This window comes from Gallus gallus, chromosome 2 (assembly GCF_016699485.2).
Source record: "Gallus gallus isolate bGalGal1 chromosome 2, bGalGal1.mat.broiler.GRCg7b, whole genome shotgun sequence".
Classification (NCBI taxonomy): domain Eukaryota; kingdom Metazoa; phylum Chordata; class Aves; order Galliformes; family Phasianidae; genus Gallus; species Gallus gallus.
The window spans coordinates 102773509-102793491 of record NC_052533.1 but is presented as its reverse complement, the minus strand read 5'-3'; the positions used below and the strand labels follow the sequence as shown (position 1 = coordinate 102793491).

Genomic DNA, 19983 nt, shown 5'->3' with positions numbered 1-19983 from the left:
CAGAGGTTTTTGGGGGGATGAGTTCAAGATCTGCAAATCCTAAGCCACGAATCTGCAATTGTTTTAGTCCAGTAGGTTTATAGTTAATAGTGTAGATGGGACTGCAATTAGCATGCAGGAATCTAACCTCTCTTCCACTGATATGTGACATCACTGGTTGACCAGGAGATGGCTGTCGGACAGGTATTCCGTGCTTTACACCGTGCCTGAAATACACTGCCTCTGAAGCAAGGACACAGGAAAATTTGCCCAATGGCAAATGCTGATAGAGCAAGCAGCTTATACAAAACAAAAAACAAAAGACATCATTATTATTGCTTTCAGTTGCAGCGGGATAATAACAATATAATCCAATGCAATGGTTTATTTTGCAGCATATATACTGACTTCTCTGTTGAAACATGTCCTGAATAGGTGCAAGGCTCTGTAACTTGGATCTGCAAGATGGATGCTTCATAATAATCTCTAGGTAACAGCACCATGTAATCCTAAAAACAAAGAATACAACAAATGCAAGACCATGCAGAAAAATACGGAAGGAACATCTCCAGGCTTTCACAAGGTAGCAATACACAAAATCAACTACAGAAATAAATTTTATGGATAATATCTATCTGCAAGACACATGCTTTTGTTGTTACATGTCTAATGTTAACTCTATTTGTATCTTCACAGAGATTGGAGAAAGGCGTTGCTCTGTGAGCAGGGAAACTCTGCAGCCACTATTTCATCATGTGTTGTACAAGATGGTGTTCATAAAAGAGCTTCCTAACCATATCTGTACCTTACAGGACACATCAAGTCCAGAGCGTTGGAATCTAGAAGTCCCTCTTATTTAAGAGTTAGCTCTGAAACACATATCTTCTAACTCAAGGTTGATCTTGGTTTACAAGCCCAATGATCCAGTAGCTAGAGTGGAAAAGAAAGCTAGTTTGTCTGTGCTACACCATCACTGCTTGGTAGCACACAGCTGGCTCTGCACAGTTTTCACCCACGTATGCAATTCATATGCATAAAGCTCAATTGAGTTTGACTCTGCAAGTGAGATTCACATACCCCAGATGACTTTATAAAAATATTGCACACAATCTATTACGATGTACTTTGTGTGTTGTTAAAACATGCTGGCATGTTTTTGCTCTGCGTTTCCAATAAAAACATATTTAAGCTAATTTATAAAAACTTTTTTTTTGTGAAAACATACTGGGCTAAGATCATTAACAAATTCCTTTTCAAAGGTGTTATTAAAAAAAAACAGGCACAACAATACTGTCACTTTCAATAAGAAATATGCGTGCAAGCTCTTTAGTAACATTTTACACGGCATTGCATAAATTTAACAGAGCCCCAGGGTTGCTGACTAAAGATACTGGGTACTTGTTAACTCTATAAAATACACAGATGAATTTCAGTATGGAATCTTTATGAAAAACCTTAAGGATGTAGGATCACAAACAATCACCTCATTTATTTATTTATGTTAAATAGGAATTTTCCAGAACGGCTGTCACAGAAAACTTTTCAGTGTGTGGAAGAAGACTAAAGATGGGAGCATAAAAACATTTAGAAAGTGACCTGCTAATTATAAAGCTCACCTTATAATATTTTTCTGAGGAATTTTTGTTAGGAAACTAACAACTTGATCATCTGCTGTAAAGTTTTAAATATGACACCTGATATGTAAGAATTAAAAGTTTATATGAGCATTTATGCTCAACCAATTGCATATATTAATACTGCTTCATCCTTTGAAGGTCCATACTTTGGACAGACTTGAAGTCTGTAAGTACATGAAAAATTAGAACAGGTAAAAGAGGACAAAAAATTAATTAAGAAAAACAAGGACTAAGATTCTGAAGTTAATCATGCCACTGTATTTTTTTTACTAATACTGGATTTCAATTGCTTCCAGAGTTCTTTCTGGCAAATAATTCCAGAATAATACAATCACGGCAGTCTTCAAGCACTTGCTTTCCTCAATTGCTTTCTTACCAAGAGGACATCTTCTGCTACTATACTGACAGTCCATGCTCCTGAAACCAGTGAGAAAGGCTCTGTGGAGTTTTTTCCTGGGATCGTGACAAAAGCTGGCTCCTTGCTGGGTGGGAAGACAAACTCTTTGCTCTGAGCAGCACCTGCAAGCAGAAATAAATAAATAAATAAATAAATGTAGAAAATAAGACTGTAAAATGTCTCTACCTGCTTACTGCTCTAGACTTATGATTACATATATTACACACGGTCCAGTAGGAGCTTGTCAATGCTCCTCTATCAATATGTATTAATAACCGCACACAGTATATTACAGAATTATGCAATTATTGCAATCTTCGTTTACTTTAGTCTTGAGCAAATTGGTTCAGAAAAGCAGACTTTTTCATAGAATCATAGAATGTCTTGGGTCGGAAGGGACCTCAAGGATCATTGAGCTCCAACCCCCTGCCACAGGCAGGGCTCCCAACCTCCGTATCTAATACTATACCAGGCTGCCTGGGGCCCCATCCAACCTGGCCCTGAACACCTCCAGGGACGGGGCATCCACAACCTCTGGGCAGCCTGTTCCAGCACCTCACCACTCTCATAGTAAAGAGCTTTTTCCCTTATAATAGCCAGTTCTGCAATATTCCAAAATGTTTTCTTACCTTCTATCTCTCATTATTACTGACAGACACAAGGCCTGTTATCATACAAATTTCTGTCACATATTTTAGATACCAGAGGTTCTCAAATGCATCTAAAACATTATGGATAGCAAAAGGTTTCCTCTTGGAAGCTCCAAGGCACAGACAAAAGCTTTGTTTCAAGCAGGTTCCCTGTCTGCCAGGCAGAGTAAGCCAGACTTGACTATGAAATTGCTCCTATTCTGATGAGTGGTATTTCTCAAGACTTCAGATCTGTCCTCTCCAAATTACTGGGAGGAACTATGACTAAATTTCATTGATTCTCAGCAGGGTGATAATGGTAGGCATAATAAGAGATAATCCTAAACGCAGACTTGGTATGTCTCTACCATTCAAAGGATATGGAGTACTTATCTTTTACCAGAGCACATGCTGTCATCACATGTTGTTGAGGTCTGTAAACAGAACTAACTTGATTGAAAGGGTTCATCATGAAATAAGTACTATTCATGGCCGGAAGGGAGAAGCTACTTTTAAACTGAAATATTAAAGGCAACTAAACCAAGATAAGTGCTGTTATCCTTTATTTGAAAGCTTCACAAAACACAAAGTTCAGAACTTTCGAGGACAGAACTGAAAGTACCAAATTTGGCAAACATTTAAAAAACAAAAGTTGATTACTACTGTAAGCAGAAGTTTCATGCAAACACAGCCACATCAGTTACAACAAAGTATATTAGGAAAAGCACGGAAGCACTGACACTGTTAAAAGCAATGCATTTTAAGTGACAATACAAATTTGAATTAGTTGTATCTTGAAAAGCTTCTCTGATCTATCAGTCATCTGATCTACTGTTGTGCTGTTGAGTCATACCTACCTGTTTCAGGCCGAGTTTGACAAGCAGATATGCGGCCAGATAATGATTCACCTCCAGGGTTAATATATCTCAGGATAATGCGAAATAAGTAGAGGTTTGATTTTTCCACATTCAAAGTTATCCTCACTTCGTTCTGAAAAATGGAAGTTAATAAACAAAAACAGCCATAAAGTGCTAAACAGAAGAACAGTTAGAAGCCATGCAAGCACCATACTGATAGCCTACAAGAAAAACGCACATGCAGACAAGTACGTACTGGAATGACAGTGCTGTGTATAACAGATGAAGACAGGTAAGCCTAGTGAGAAAATTAAGTCACTTACAAGTATAATTAGTGCCAAAATGTTTTCCCTCAGCAACTGAAATCTTTCCTTTAGAGCTTTTTGAACCCAGGTTGACATAGCGAAGGACTAGGTGGAAGAGCTTAGGGGAAGCCACAGTGACAGTCACAACCACCTCTGGCTGGGAAAAATAAAAAGAAAGAGAAAAAGGAGGAAAGGAGAGTATATTATTTGTTACTAGCACCCAGAGAAAGAAAAAACATTTGGCAAAGACAACTCTGTAACAGAAAAGGAAGGCTCAGGTAGCTTACAAAAGAATATGGAACTAAACCTCCTGTAAAAGCTATTGTTGACTAATAGCTTACCTGGAAAGATATAGAACGACTTAGCTACATGCATGTTGATATTACACCTTGAAACATGGGCAGTGTTCTACTGGTATTCTCCCTGCCTCTGCATTAAAGGAAACGTATGGCACTACGGGAATAGGCCAGAACCACTGACTTCGAGATCACACAAAATGCCCTATAGTATGCAGACATCTCAGACTGACACTGCAATTTCTTCTATTCCTCTACCACATTCCTCAGCATCTTAGAGATGTGATACCACGATTGTTTTGCCATGAGGCTGAACTGACATCTCTGGAACTATATGGTTCTCACAAGCCCTGGTCTGGCACTGAGCTCACAGGAGACCAAGTTTGCACAGCTCCCATTATTTAGTTTGCAGAACAACAGATTCAAACGTTGCTGGCAAATTCAATAAATAAATAAATAAATAAATAAATAAGGCTTGGTGCATTCTCAAGAGTTTGGCTTCTTTTTTCCATCTTAAATTATAAAGCTCCCATCACAATCCAACTCCCACCAACATAATCCACTCACCATCCCATTTCAAGATGCTTCTTGCATGTTAACCTCCCCATAACTGTCTGATTCTGCATCTCCAAAAGCAGATCCCCAAAGTTTTCCAAATTCTATACCTTTCAGAAGGGAGCATAAATTTTCTCTTACTGCTAAAAGTGTTACAGTGCCAGCTCTGTATTACTTGATTCTGATCATCACAGATATCTCCACTTTTTAAATAGAAATGCAAAGCAGAAAGCAAAGACGGACATACAACAGATGATAGGGATGCAAGATTAGAGACAAAATATCAGTGACTGCAGACCAGGAGAGAAAACAGATGTGGGGGAAGGTTTTACAACTGTTGTTTTAAGTGGAGAAGAATGACTGCTGAAAGGATAAGACAGGCACTGAGGGTACACCAGAAAATAGATAGAAATAAAAAAGAAAAGGTGAAAGAAATAAACATGCCTCAGAAAGCTTAACAGAAGTTCCTAAGCTTTTGTGGAACATCTAGAAGACACAGATGAAGAAAGAAAAATGACATACGTGAGTAATGAGGGAGAAAGATATGTCAGTTCTTGGCTTCAAGCAAAAGCAGGAAATGGTGAAAAATTAGTCTTTGAACTCTGCCACAGACTTAGGTAGTTCTTGCCAGTGCTTTAACATCTTAACGCTGCTCTCAGCTTCTCAGCCCATAATGAAAGACCCATGTCAGCAGTATGGGTGCAGCACAGCAACACTGGGTACCATCCACAGGCTATTCACTTTTAAAAAAAAATTTACTGGAATAGCTTCACAAAAAGTTGTTACTTTAGAATTTTGTGTGGCAGATATTGTAACACTACTGATCTTTCAGAAAATAAACGTCAAGAATATTTCAAACTGCTGTAAGATACACAAAAGCTATGTCAAAATTCTCAAAGTCCCTTGAAATGAACAACATGTGACTGTTTGTGCAAGGATCTAACTGCAGAGTGCCTAGATATGGCAATTAGTTATATGACTTGAAAAGCTCTATTCAGGTGAGCAAAGTAATGTATGTTTCCACCAAGATTAGAAACTGCTCACAGCTTCTTCACAAAATGCCAGATGGGCATGAAATGCAAAAAGCCTCTGAGTTAGAAAGTTAAGAAAGTTAGCAGAAGTTAAGAAATCACAGTTGCTGAGGAGTTGCCTTCATTTGTGGAAGTGGAATAATTCTGAAAAGTCAAAACAAAACAACTCCAGACACAAAGGAGATTCTGGAATAAAAGAAGAATAAAGAGTGAAAAAAAGAATAAGAATAACAGAAAAAAAAGCAGTAGGTTTGCACAATGGTTGTGTACTCATGTCTGTCTGGAGTGGCCCATCTGCCTTCAGACAGCTTACAGAGGCTGAACACAATTATAACTGAGGATTGAAAAATCTAATCAGCAGAATACTCCACATAGCAGAGTACTACTTCGAGACTACAATGAGAAAATCCCATTTATTGCTCAAATCTACTGTTTTAAAGTCCTGGCACACTTGCTTAGCAATTCAGTCTACAAACAGGTCCTCATACAACTAAATTTTGCTGACTTTCTTCTTGCAGTGTACTTATTCCCGCTGTCGTTTTTTCATTTCTACACTGTCAGAGACTAAATGTTGTCAGAGACTAAATGTTGCCAGAGAGCTGCTGCCCTCATCTTGTTTTACTGACTCGCACATTTTCCTGTTTACTGTAATAGAAAGGTATAATTCCTCATAAAATTGGCAAATTTCTCTTCCTCATCAACACGAGGCACAAGCGTAAAGCTTAGTCATTGGCTCTGTGATGAAAATCTCATGGATACAGACTACTTTGGATCTCTGTAATCCAAGTGATTTAGCCAAATGTCAATCTGCCGCTGTTTTGAATGTCCTCAATGATAACAACTTCTGCATTTGATACTTTAGATCTACTAGTTCTTTCGTTTAAACCTACATCAAAAAGAAAAAAACAACAACAACAACCCAAAACCAACTCTCAAATGACACTGCTAAAGAACACATTTGCACCAGCAATGATGAACTTTAAGTAACATCAACAGTTAGTAACTGAAACAGTGATAGAGTTCCAAAATGTTCAGATCAGTGAGATTCTGTCCTTTCTTCAGTTTTGCTCATGACCTTGTGCACATAAAGTAGTACAGTGGGGGAATACGTATCGTACATCTACGTTCTCAGCCAAAAGCTTAGGGCAAAATACCACCTTACTTGTATAGAGGACATCCGGGCATATCCTCTCCAACTGAAGCTAGGAAATTCCTCAGGATCATAGCCAAACCGAATTTCCTTTCCCTTGACTGTTGTACCATCTTCAATCTCAAACTTCATGTGGTGCAGATCAGGGAAAAAGTAGTTTTTCTCAGGTCTTCCAAGGAGAAGGAAGAAAAAAAAGTTAAACTTTCAAGGACTATTCCTTTCCTCTGAATCTTCATGCTTGCTCTCATTGTCAGTTTAGGTATTCCTGCCAGTGTAAAATACAAATATAGCCACCGATTGAACCTTTAATATTAACTTGGAAGTAAGGACATGTTAAGCAATGCACCTAAGCCATGTCACTCAGTAGCTAAAACAAATTCATTCTGAAATTATTTTTCATTTCACCACTATGTAAAGCTAACAGAGCCTGATGAATTTATAGCATTTCCATGTAGTTTGTCAGTTGAGTATCACTACTACTTCCAGCATGTTTTGGCAATATACATACTCCATACAACCACCATGATAATTTGAAAGAATTACCAAACACTGTGTGGTCTACATCTGTGAGAATAAAAAGAAATGAAGAAAAATGATCTACTGAGGATCCTGATAGCAGTTAATAAAACTGAATGAGAATTCCCTTACCAGAAGCTTTTACAGCTATACCTTTTTTATATAACTGTTGATAGACACAGATACATTGATTTATATGCACTGTGACTGCAAAACTTGTACCGGTTATTTAAGAAAACCAAGTTTTAAAAAAATCTTATTAAGGCAAAAGAAGACAACTGTCAGACAAAATGAGTAGCATACCACAATTTACCAGCTTATTTATCAACAAAACTACAATCTCATGTGAAAAGCTAGCAAAGAACTGATGTGCAGTTTCAAATGAACTATTTTGAAGCATAAGCTGTTTGCTACAGTCAGACTCACTCCTGACAGGCCTTCCCCACAACATGCTCTCTGCACTGGCAGGCACCCGAGGGTTCAGCACACGCAAAACTGATGGATCCTCCAACATCACACTGACAGCCTGCCAGGTAAAGAACAGAAGCCAAATATCTTATCAGAAAAAAATGGTAAAACTTACCAGAAAACACACCTCACTTCCTCTAATTAAACACTATTATCAACTCATTTCCTCCTTCCGGAGCCCTTTAGATGCCCCTCAAATCAAATACTTTAACACCCACACAAAAAATGCAGTTATTTCTGGCTCCTCATGCTTAATGTTGTTTACTTTTTTTTCTGCTTGTAACATTAGACCACTATTTTATTTTTAAATCATAAATAAAAAGCCACATTTATTAAATGCTGAACCACAGTTCTGTAAAACAGCCATTCAAATATTTTGCTAACAAGCAAGAATTTCTACATTAATATCAGGGTTTTAGGTTTGATTATTTAAAAGAACATCTAACTTACAAAAGGAGAAAGAAGTTCCTTTTTCAGAGTCTAGTACCACCACATAACAAAATCATATATGCATATACATATTTTTAACCAATACTGAAAAGCACTGAATGACTTGATACAGGAGACAAAACTCCTGGCAATAAGTAAAGGACACTTGTAATAAAGAGGCATAGTACATCATACTAAGGAACAAGTATGTAGGCTAAACATTTCAAAACTGACTTAAAAGGTTGAGAGTTCCTAAACGTATTTACAGAATGTCGAGCATCTGTAATCTCAATGAAATCAAGGAGAATTAAAGTTCTCCTCAACTTTGTGAAGACGGATCCCTTCCATTAGATCTTCAGTTTGAAAATTAAGCATGGAAGATTTCTTTGATAGATCTGTCTTTTTTTTTGGTTTGTTTGTTTGTTTTTGTTTGTTTGTTTTACTTTGCACATATAAAATGATTGCTAAAAGTACATTAGTACTTTAAAAATAAATCCCTTGCATCATCCTTGGACAGGTGTAAAGCCCACTGAAGACAGTGAAAGTGTTTTCAATAAACTGAACAAATCCAAATCTACCAGGTGGGGCAAGGAAGGATAGGATCCACTGATGTAGACCTATAGCCCTAAAGACAAATGGCAGAGTGAGTATCCTCCAGGAGAATGACTACTTCCTTTATATCACTGCTATGCTGTGCTTCAAAACATATTGAGCCTCAGCCTAAAGCAATACACAAACATATCAGAAAAAATGAAAAAAAAAATCAGGTTAAATTCTTAATCCAACAGAAGATTTCAGAAAAGTGCTAACCAGAACAGAGAGCTACCACTCTTACAAATAACGCCTACAGGAAAATCAAACATCCCTTGACCTAGGTTCAGATAGGAGTAAGAGAAGGAATGACCTTCAATTACCTTATCTCGGAATCTTTTATCTATGACACTTACATATTTTGCTAGGGTGAAGTATTTTGTAAGGTGTTATCTATCTCACTATACTTTGTACTGCATTTTAACTCCTGACTTCACTGAAACCCTCTCAGAGTGGGAGATATTAGACTTCAAAATGGATTAATGAGATGAACTTCATAAATGAGGCTCAAGCACACATGCAGGAATGAATGCCAGGCACAGAGTGTAGGATTGCCCAGGCTTACACTGATTCTGTGCTAGGCAACCTTCAGTAGCTCCTCATGGAATCACACAAAGGGCTGCGAGAACAAATGCTCAGACAGGTGTTGGTAAACAAGGTACTGGGGATGGAGAGGCAAAAGATGATGAAGTCAAAGTGAAACAAATTTTCTCAAGTTTGAGAGTCACCAAACTTCTGGGAACTACAGTGGTAACATCTGCCTTTCTTTTTCCTTTTGGAAGACAAAGAAGGAGAATTTTCACGTGCAAATTGCATTCAGTTCAAACTGAGACTTGCACTTCTGTTATAAGCAATAGTGCAAAATACAGTGCAAAAGTGACTCAGTAAATACATCCACATTTGAAAAAATAACCTATGGAATGTTAAACACTTCTGTGTTAAATGCAAATGTGCTACTAGAAACATTCTTTACCTTTGCAGCCAAAATAATTTTTGTTTTCAAGAGCATAATAACCAGCTTCACAGGTGTTACAGAAATCTCCACACACATTAGATTTGCAATAGCAACGTCCAGTTTCCTACAAAGAAAATAATGTAATCAAAAATGTTTCAGCACCTTTTCCAGAGCTTCATTCTTTCAATACTTTGAATTCCCTGTAATTGTGAAGAATAAAAATTGCTCTAATCTCAACAAACAAGTATTATCCAGACATAACTTTTGTTATTCATCACATTTAATAAACAGATGAGAAAATCCCTATGTTTAAGATGATTAAAAACTTTTAGAGCTATGATGTCACTTGCCACTTTATGTGTAAAAGCAATTCTACTTTATGGTGTGTTATAATATTTTATCTTTATAGTAATTGTCGATTTAACGCCTTCCTTAGAATTTCACTTTACCTGCTGACATTCTCCAACTCCACTTAGTGTTCCACTCACATCGCACTGGCATGCTGCCCAGGTGAAAAAGAAAAAGAAAATCTGCATTTCATCTTTCCAAGATACACAGAAGGAAAACAACCACCACTACCACCCTTCCTCTGCAATTTTGAGTTGTAGTGCAACATGGGGGATTTTACTCTGGAAGGTTCAGAACAGCAAATGGGCACTGGCACAAGGAGAGAAGAAAAAGCAAAGGAGAAAGAATGAGGACTTGTGCGTATGTGCAATTGACTGATGTATTTTAAAGAATTCTAATTGTGTTTAACAAAAACAGTCGAGCTTGGATTTTGGATTGCTTTCTTTCTTAGAAACATTAAGATAATTGAAGCAAAACTATGTCTTCCACCTTGACTGGCAGTTCCTATTTTGCAGTGCTACTCTGGGACCAGCACAATTTCTCATATGAAATATAAATGAAGGAAATGTTGTGGGAATGAGCTATGCTGACCTAGAGGTTTAGTGACATCCAGTACTGACTTTGTGACTGAAATCAAAGAAGACTAATTATGTGAGAAGTGTGGACACCAAACTCTGAGGTGCTCAGACTGTTAAGTATTGAGAATCAAATATGTATGCACAAGCTAGGAGATAATAATAAATGAATAAGAACCTTCTTTCTCAAAACAATAAGCCAGATTCTGGTCTCAAGTGTTAAGTACAGAAATGCTGTAAAACTGCCATAAGGCCATACGAAGCATAAATCATTGCAAGTCAGAGAAAACTTGCTATCATATGCAATATCCTTTGCTATCATAGGTAATTAGGTGTCTAAATTAAATAATGTGGAAAACCATGCTCTTAACAAGTCACTGTGTAGCAAAGGCCGCAGCTAATAAAGATGATTTTCAAAAGAATATAGAACATTTAATTACCCAAAGAAACACGTCTTCAAACCATACCTGTACATCCCTCAGGGTTTTCTTCGGCCAGGTTCCAGTACAACGGTTTGCATTTACTACACGTAGGACCTTCAACATGCTGAAGACACTGACAGTAGCCCTAACAACAGAAATGAGTTAATATAAACTCATCTGCTTCACAGAAACACATAGTTTTTACTACTAAGAATAATCAAATATTAAGAGCAACTCAGGCAGCTTACTGACTTTCACAGAAGCATGGAAACTGAGGCAGATTCACACTCCTTAGATTTGTCTTCCTCATGCTATCAGCACAGGATTGTTTCAGACTGCTTATTTTTCCATATCTAATTATTCTAAATCTCCCAACAGTTGCACTTTCTAATTCTTTCATGGACTTGTTAGAACTGTTCTACGGCACTAACTGCTATGTAAAAACTTTAAAAATACAATTTTCCTTAAAAGTAATCATTAATTTTCATGGATTTTTCCCTCCCTTATTGCTCTCTTTTTCTTAGGAGGGCAGAGTAGAAAAGACAGTAGTAAAGCGAACCAACTCAGATGAAAAATGTTAACATTACCAGTAATTTTTTCAAATTATAGTAATGCCATACTAACTAGAAGTAGATATGATGTCCATTTCTTTCTGTAAAATTGATTTAGGCACAATTTTTCTTCTCTTCGTCATATTTTCTCCTATTCTCCACTTATAAATAATTGAAAAAATAATTATTAAAAACTAAAGCATATTTTTCTGAGGCAACAGTAACATTTTTTACTCCTATATGCATCTGTTCTTATGGACAAGCAGAGGCAAATACCACTGAATTCTGTTTTTCATAGCTTCTTTTTTCTATCCTTTTCTGTAAAGGAGTCATGGATGTCTTTCAGCAGTACTATTTGCTCAGATATATCAGCACTGTTCCCAGGGAGTAACTGGCTTACGTATGGTTAACTTAAAGAAAATGTGGAAAACACACACAGATGTATACATGAGCCTAACTCTTCCATCTGCCAGTCTTCACCACAACTCATACATATGGGTTATAACAGTTTCTGATCCTGACTTCTGATTTCTGATAGCATGCTACTAATAACTATCACAGCATTAAGAATGATAATAGCAGAATATCAGCAGTTACTAAGAATAATTTTTTCAAGAATAATTTGGTGCTAAAATGCTCTATATCAACCTAGAATCAGACATGCACAGGCACAAATGCATATCTGCATGTATATGTTATTATTCTAGAGCACCCAGTACATAAACAGTATGCATATTCCACATTTAAAATATATAAAAAGAACAACCACCATCACCCTCAAGCTGGAATTGCATTGATATGATCAAAGAGCAAAACACAAAGGTCATTTCCACTCTCACTCTGCAAATAAGCCTGTGTAATTCTTTCACAGTCGAAGATTAGGCTTCAGGCACTTAGGGAATGAAGTGAATGTGTTCAGCAAAGACCTAGACTGTACATGAACTGTTAACAAATACTGCTATCTGCAGTAATAGAATACTTACAGAATGAGAATCGATGCTACCTGAAGGGTTACATTCACTGTTGATTCCTTCATAAAATTTAAAAAACAAACAAAACATTAAAAGATCTTTTGAAAACAGCTGTGAAATACAGTAATGGAAAAGCACAATATAACATTCGCAACTTTCAAAGGGCTCTTTAATCCAGTCATCCTGGAGTGACTTAAATACTTAAAGACCACCAGAACCCTTTTATAATGGTTATTCAAATGTTTATTTAGCCTAGTTTAGACTGTTTGTTTCGGTATGCAAAGCAGTCACTTGGAAAAATATAGCACCAACCTACAACTGAGAGATATTTTCTTAGAATTACATACGGAATGATGAATGAACTCATCTAATATGCACTCCTTGTGACTCCCTGCGTGGCCCTCCCTTCCCACACTTCAGCGAGTTTACACAAAATTCCACAAAGCAGAACGTCCAGGAGAACCCCACAGTAAAAATGGGGGGTGATATGAATCAAATGGAGGATTTTCCATCTCAAGCATTACCTTCACAGTAGGGGAAACTGGGGGCTGCAGAAATACATCTGTCACACTGTCTCCCTGTAACGTTTGTTTGACACTCGCACTGCCCCGTTGTTGGCTCACAAATGCTGTGCCGGGAGCCGAGAGGAGAGCACTGACATGCTACAACACAGAACAATGTCAAAGATATTGGTAGGGTTCATCTTGTAGATACCAAGCAATAACTTTCAAAAACTCTGGTATTGTAGAGGTTTTGAACACTGCACAGAGTGTTCCTCATTTTTATTTGAAATTAATAATTCACAGGGTTATCACCTCTGTTGGTAGAAGTTTGAGATGGTCTGTTCCATCTTGACACTGTTTTCATCTTATTGGCAGAAATAAGTATAATTGATATGACAGAAAGAAGGGATGCCATCCAAAGGGACTTGGACAGGCTTGAAAAGTGAGCCCACATGAACTGAGTGAGGATCAACAAGGCCAAGTGCAAGGTGCTGCAATTGGGTTAGGGCAATCACAGACTGTGCACAAATCCCGAGAACTCATTGAGAGCAGTCCTGCCAACGAAGACTGGGAGGTCCTAGTGAACAAAAAGCAGGACATGAGCTGGCAGTGTGTGCCTGCAGCTTAGGAGACCAACAGCATCCTGGGCTGCATCAAAAGAGAAGTGGCCAGCAGGGTGAAGGAGGTGATTGTCCCCTTCTGCTTTGCCATTATAAGGCCCCATCTGGAGTACCGTATCCAGGCCTGGGGCCCCCAGCACAAGGAAGACATGAAGCTGTTGAATCAGGTCCAGAAGAGGGCCATGAAGAAGATTAGAGGGCTGGAGCATCTCTCCTATGAGGACAGGCTGAGGGAGCTGCTGGCCTTGCTCAGCTTGAAGAAAAGGCTCCAGGGACAACTCACTGTGGCCTTGCAGTATTAAATGTAGCTTATAAACAGGAGGGAAATCTACTTTTTACATGATCTGATAGCGATAGAACAAGGGGGAATGGTTTTAAGTAAGAAGAGTGAGATTTAGCTTAGATGTTAAGGTGATTTTTTTTAAAACTGAGAGTGTAGTGAGGCATTGAAACAGGATGCCAAGAGAAGCTGTGGTGCCCCATCCCTGGAGGTGCTTAAGGCCAGGTTGGATGGGGCCCTCGGCAGCCTGATCTAGTGGGTTGAAGCCCCCCCCCCCCCCCCAGGCAGGGGGTTAAAACTGGATGATCTTTAATATTCCTTCCAACCCAAGTCACTATATGGTATCTGGAACCATAATCTCTTTCCCACCATCTTTGTTCCATCTTGATTTTGACTTTGTTTTCTCAATCTTCCTACAGTTATGGAAAGAACAGGGCAAATTCTTCCCTGAATTCTAGACCTGCACTTAAAATAGAACAGCAAAATATAGAATATAGGTGCTCATTACATTTTTATATCTGAGGGCTGAGGAGGCCAGAAACAAACTTAAACTGTGTAACAATCTTACTGTTTCAAGCTCCTACATAACACACATATGGTAGTAAAGCCACAAAAATAAACAATACTACTGTAGCTCAGGAAACAAATTTTTTGCTCTGATACAATCTGAGGCTGAAAAGAATTATGACTACTATTTCAGTAATAGGCCTATCTCCTAAAAAGGAATAACAAACCTGTAGGATTATTTTTTGCTAAGACTACAGTGATTATCCTCATAATTCAGCTACTAATACGTTGCTCCTTTAGTATCAACACTTTTCACTTCTAGGACAGAAAAGTCCTATTCACAGTGTTTAGGTAGATTGTTGTTTTAACCACAGTGTCTGCAGGTTTCATAGTGTCTGTAAAAACATATGGTCTGGCCTTACCGATTAATTTACTTAGGCAGAAAAAAAATATTGATATTGTGGAAGATTTGCAGGGTCAAACCCTTCCAGATTAGTATTTACGGCACAGATTTATCACTTGTCAAGAACATATACTAATGCAATTAAAAGTTCACAGGACGATATATTAAATATTAGAAGGCCAAATCAGTTGAAATGAAGCTTATACTCTTGAAATTCAATGAGTCAGAACTCAAAAGTAAATACCCACTGCCTAGCCTAAGCTTTAGATTTTGTGTTTTAAAAGACAGATATAAATGCACCAAGGCCAAACACTTCTGTGCTTACATGAATCCATCTAGTACAGATAACAGGAACAGTAACGGTGTGCGAGAGAGGGTTACCAAAGTGTGTTTCTGCCTGGAAACTGGCTGGACCTTCAGTGTTCCTGTTGCCAGCTTTGGAAAGGAGGAAACTATCATGTTTCCATAGGTAGTTTTATATTGAATATATTTGAGAAAAAAAAAAAAAAAAGATTTCCCTCTCTACTGTATGGTAATGAGACAGCAACCCCACAGTAGAAAGAGGAAGGTCTGTTACTCACGCAGGCAGCTGGGATAGCTGTAATAACCTGGAGCACACTGGTCACATCTAAATCCAGCATAGTTAGTATGACACAGACACCGTCCTCGAGGATCACATGTATTGTCCAGTGCGCCAGTAGAGTCACAATTGCATTCTGCACAGATGAAAAAAAAAAAACAACTAAATAACCTGAGAGATGCATCTCTAAGTAAGTAGTTATTTAAAACAGAATTTGCCAAAAAAGCCACCTTTAAATGTCAAATAATCATGGGGAATCCAGACAAAATATAGTTTTACCACCAAATACAAACATCTTGAAATAAACGCTTATAATATAGTTGCCTCCTCAAACACTGATAATCATGTCCTTCCTGAAACTCTATGGTATGCAGTTTTTAGATCTATTATTCCTCAGAAAATATCTGTGTAAGGAACAAAAAACGTATCTTAAATCCAAAAGCAAAGTCACATGACAGAAGTACTCAACACCTTTAAAAAATAATCTCTGACAAAAAGCATCTACAAGGCTAGATGAGGTCTGATGCCTGAGAATAATCTTACTAGTATGATACAGGAGGCATACTGTAAGACTTAACAACTAGTTGGATGGGTGCTTCCCTTGTATTCATCACTGTTTTAGGCTAATAGTTCTATCACAGATAAAACCTATTATTTTATGGAAATGATGCTGGAATTTGCACAAGTGTACATTTTACAGGTACATGAATGGGAGCCCATCTACCCTATTGCTAAGGTCTTGCTAACCCAGTGGCAGTTAATCACTTGTATTATACAACTAACAGAAATGGCTGACTGACTGAAATATAAAACAAACACTGTTCAAGTACTATCTTTCTGTTCCATGTTCATATTCCTGGTTTCCCCTTTCAGTTCCTCCTTCTACTACAGCCAAGGATATCTGGCTTCGCTGTGTTTACTTCAAAGTAGAATGGAAAGACACAGGATTTGCTAGGAAGTTAGTGTAAGAAAAATATAAACAATGAAGCTTCCAAAAACATCACCACCACCACAGCTGTCTACTCTCAGCTGAACACTATATAATGTTTATCTCCTTATTAGTTTAAAAGAATTACTTGATTTTTGCTTCTATTGAACAGGATTGAATGCTACAGATTTCAAGAAGGCAAGATCAGAGAAGCCAGTTTTAGTTGCAGCAGGCAAGAAGCTATCAGAACTACCTCCCTTCACAATATGACAGCTCCGAGTAGGAGTATCAGGCTGGGCTGCTCACCTTCTACCACAGTCTACAGCATGCTGCATTAATTTAAATTTGACTAACAGCAGCTTATTTTAATAGAACAAGATGCAAACTGCAGCAGTTTTGAGTAATCCCACTGGCTGTGTTTTCAACTATTTTGCCTGCCTTCTACTATTTATTTTTCGTGCTCTCTTATTATTCCTCTTTTCGGTTTTTGTTGTTAAAAAATTGAACATATTCAATACGGATTTGATTTGCTTTAAGATTTCTACTTAGTTCAGTTCAAAGAAAAAGACTACAGTATTTCAAAGCCACTAAACAGGGTGCGCCAACACAAAACTTGATTTTACGTTTTTCATTTTTAAAAGCTAATCTACTCCAGACCATAAAGATAGAGCCATGTGGTATTGTTTTATTCCAACCATTGTGTTTGGTAACACAATGTAATACATCTTTGAGAGTGCTTACAGAATCCAGCTATCTATTGGACATAAACAAGCACACAAAGTCCAAAAAGAAGAAGACTGGCATAGTTATGAACTTGAAATAATAAGGAAGAAGGCGGCAAATCATGAGGTTCTATGTAAATCCCATACAGGAAATTATGCATCAAAACTCAGCAATATCTTACATTCTTTTTCAGTGTAAAATTCACTGATCACGCAATGGTTTGAGATGGAAGGGACCTTAAAGATCATCGATTTCCACTCCCCTGCTATTGCTGGGGGCGGGGATTATCAAGGATTACCAAGGATTAAGGGTCTCTCTCATTCACTGCAAAGGCAGACGAAACCTAGGGGCAGATAGGACTTGATGAACACACAGAAGTACTATGCTTTTCAACACTATACTCCTTCAGTATTGATCAATTTTCCTTTCATGTAAACAGTAGGCTAGTCCTTGACATCATATACGCTGGTGAAACCACGTGGAGATCATTCATGCTTCACATTTACATGTCCAAGGCCTGTTATATGATGTTAAAATGAGTAAGGAATCACCGTGAAGGGCAAAATGTCACTTTCAAATTTACAAAAGACATGTTGTGCAAGGAACTAAACAGATCCTCTGCAAAAGTAGATTAGCTCTCCACAGCTCTGCTGCTTTATTAATTTTTTCCATGCCAGTTCCTTGCCAGCAGTCAAGTATTTTCTGTTGCTCTAGGCCTCCACTTTTAAAACAGTTTTCATATCTTTTAGTTATTATTAAGACAGCTGTGCTAACTGAAGCTAAATCAGTCTGATCATGAGAAAAGCCTGCATAACTCCCTAGTACGGAAACAATGCCTGGAATTAGTGCCTAGAGAATGAAAATGCGTGAGGATTTCACTGTAAAGAAGAGGAGTGTCTTGCTCACTTACTGCTGTGAGTATGACTTCAACCCCTGCAAAAACAATACATTAAAAGCATTGCAGTTAGCCTGTTCAGGGGTCTGTTGGATTCTGTACATGCAGTCTGCAACCTTACCTTCACAGATAGGGAAAGAATGGTGGCCAGGCTGACAGCTGTCACACTGAAGTCCAACTACCCCTGAGCGACATAGACACCTTCCAAGAAAATCACAGACTTCAGGCTGGGTACCCACTGAGTTACATTCGCACACTGCAACCAAGAAAAGAATTTTCAGGCACAGTCTCTAGAGAGCTCTCTTCTTTCATCTTTCAAAAAAAAAAAAAAAGAAAAAGCCTGATGGTCAAAATCTTCTCCTCAGACTGTCAGATTTATTTTGTTTCTTATTAGATTTTATTGATTGCTCATCAGTAGGAATTAGTATTGAGGGAGACATTAATGAAAATCCATTAGAGAAAGAATCTGACTCAAAGCAACTATGGAGTTCGATGTCAGTGCAGAAGCACACTTAGTCTGTCCTCACTCATGGACAGACTCATCAATCCTAAGTGGTGAACCACTGAAAACCACTGAACCACTGAAAGCAGTTCCCCCTTTTCTAGGCTAAAATTAAACAATTTATGGTTTGGGATTTACAGTCTCAGGAGGGAAGGGTTAGTAAGACGTATAAGAAGGCAGTACAGATAATTAAAGTACTCTAAAAAAAGACAGTTCTCTGGTATTGATGTATCAAGCTGCCCCTTCTCATCAAAGTAAGGTTACAAACTAAAATTAAATAAAACAAAATAAAAGATAAGTAACAGAAATGCTTCAACTGGTATTCTAGATATCATCAGGCATACATTAACTGGAATCTAACGGCTGCATCATAAAATAGTCTGCAATCAATTAATAGAGGCATTTTTAGATAGGAATCACTCCTCATCACATTTTTCTTTTTTTTTTTTTACTTTCACAAGTTTTGGGAGAATTTCTTATAAACACATCTCCCTGTCAAAAGAATTTCATTTCTCAGTACAAAGTACAGATCTGTATTTTTGGATATGCCTGCTGAAAGGGAATGTCTTGGCTTACCCTGGCAGAAAGGGTAATGAAAATAGCCAGGTGCACAGGTATCACAGGAAAATCCCTCAAATCCAGTTCGACATCTGCACTGCCCAGTATTTCCATCACAATCACCACTGAGCACTCCTGCCCCGTGGCACTGGCACGCTGGAGAGAACATTGTAAAGAAAACATTTGCACTGTTACAAATCTTGGAATATTTCACTTGGAAGCCAAATGTTGGCATTTACACTGGAGATCCAGTTCCAAGCATAAAAGTGACAATGGAACTTACGCAGACACTGGGGGCCAAAATATCCTGCTTTGCAGCCACCTTCTAGTTAGAACAGGAACAAAAAGACAGAAAGGAACAGAAGTTAGCACATGAAAACGTGCAACTCGTACTTTTGCAGAGAAAATGATATCAGTATTTAGTAATTATTACTACTGAACTAATAAAACTATTTGTATTGATCCTTACACACAAATCTCATTAAAAAAAAACTAAATCATAATCACCAGCTTAGTCTGAGAGTACTAGTTCTTCAGATACAAAAATTTCCTTTTAGAGACACCCACCATTCCTATGCCTTCAGACTGAGATGCTACTGTTGAAAACGTAAATAGTTTTAAGACCTGTTTTCTCCTGCTTACTTTTCCTCATTTTATCATTGCAATTTTTTTCTTCTTCATTTTAAGCGTATGTAAGAGAATATGCAACAGAGCATACCTTAAGTCCTACATGATACACTTTTGATGCTACCCAGGGATGATAATTGTCTACACAAAACTAAAGCTCTGTGAGCTGTAATACTAACAGCAGACATTTTCAAG

The 19983-nt window shown here is 37.8% G+C and overlaps 1 protein-coding gene across 1 annotated transcript in view; it reads right to left on the bottom strand.

Annotated features, from left to right (window-relative positions):
- Nucleotides 1-19983, bottom strand: part of LAMA3 (laminin subunit alpha 3) — a 113508-nt gene that overhangs the window by 58420 nt on the left and 35105 nt on the right. The window contains 15 exon segments of the mRNA XM_015277980.4: nucleotides 128-278; nucleotides 388-488; nucleotides 1993-2135; nucleotides 3500-3632; nucleotides 6849-7005; nucleotides 7779-7878; nucleotides 9814-9919; nucleotides 10245-10297; nucleotides 11186-11285; nucleotides 12675-12721; nucleotides 13187-13324; nucleotides 15557-15691; nucleotides 18223-18357; nucleotides 19180-19317; nucleotides 19445-19486. Of these exon segments, the coding sequence (XP_015133466.3) occupies nucleotides 128-278; nucleotides 388-488; nucleotides 1993-2135; nucleotides 3500-3632; nucleotides 6849-7005; nucleotides 7779-7878; nucleotides 9814-9919; nucleotides 10245-10297; nucleotides 11186-11285; nucleotides 12675-12721; nucleotides 13187-13324; nucleotides 15557-15691; nucleotides 18223-18357; nucleotides 19180-19317; nucleotides 19445-19486 (1679 nt within the window).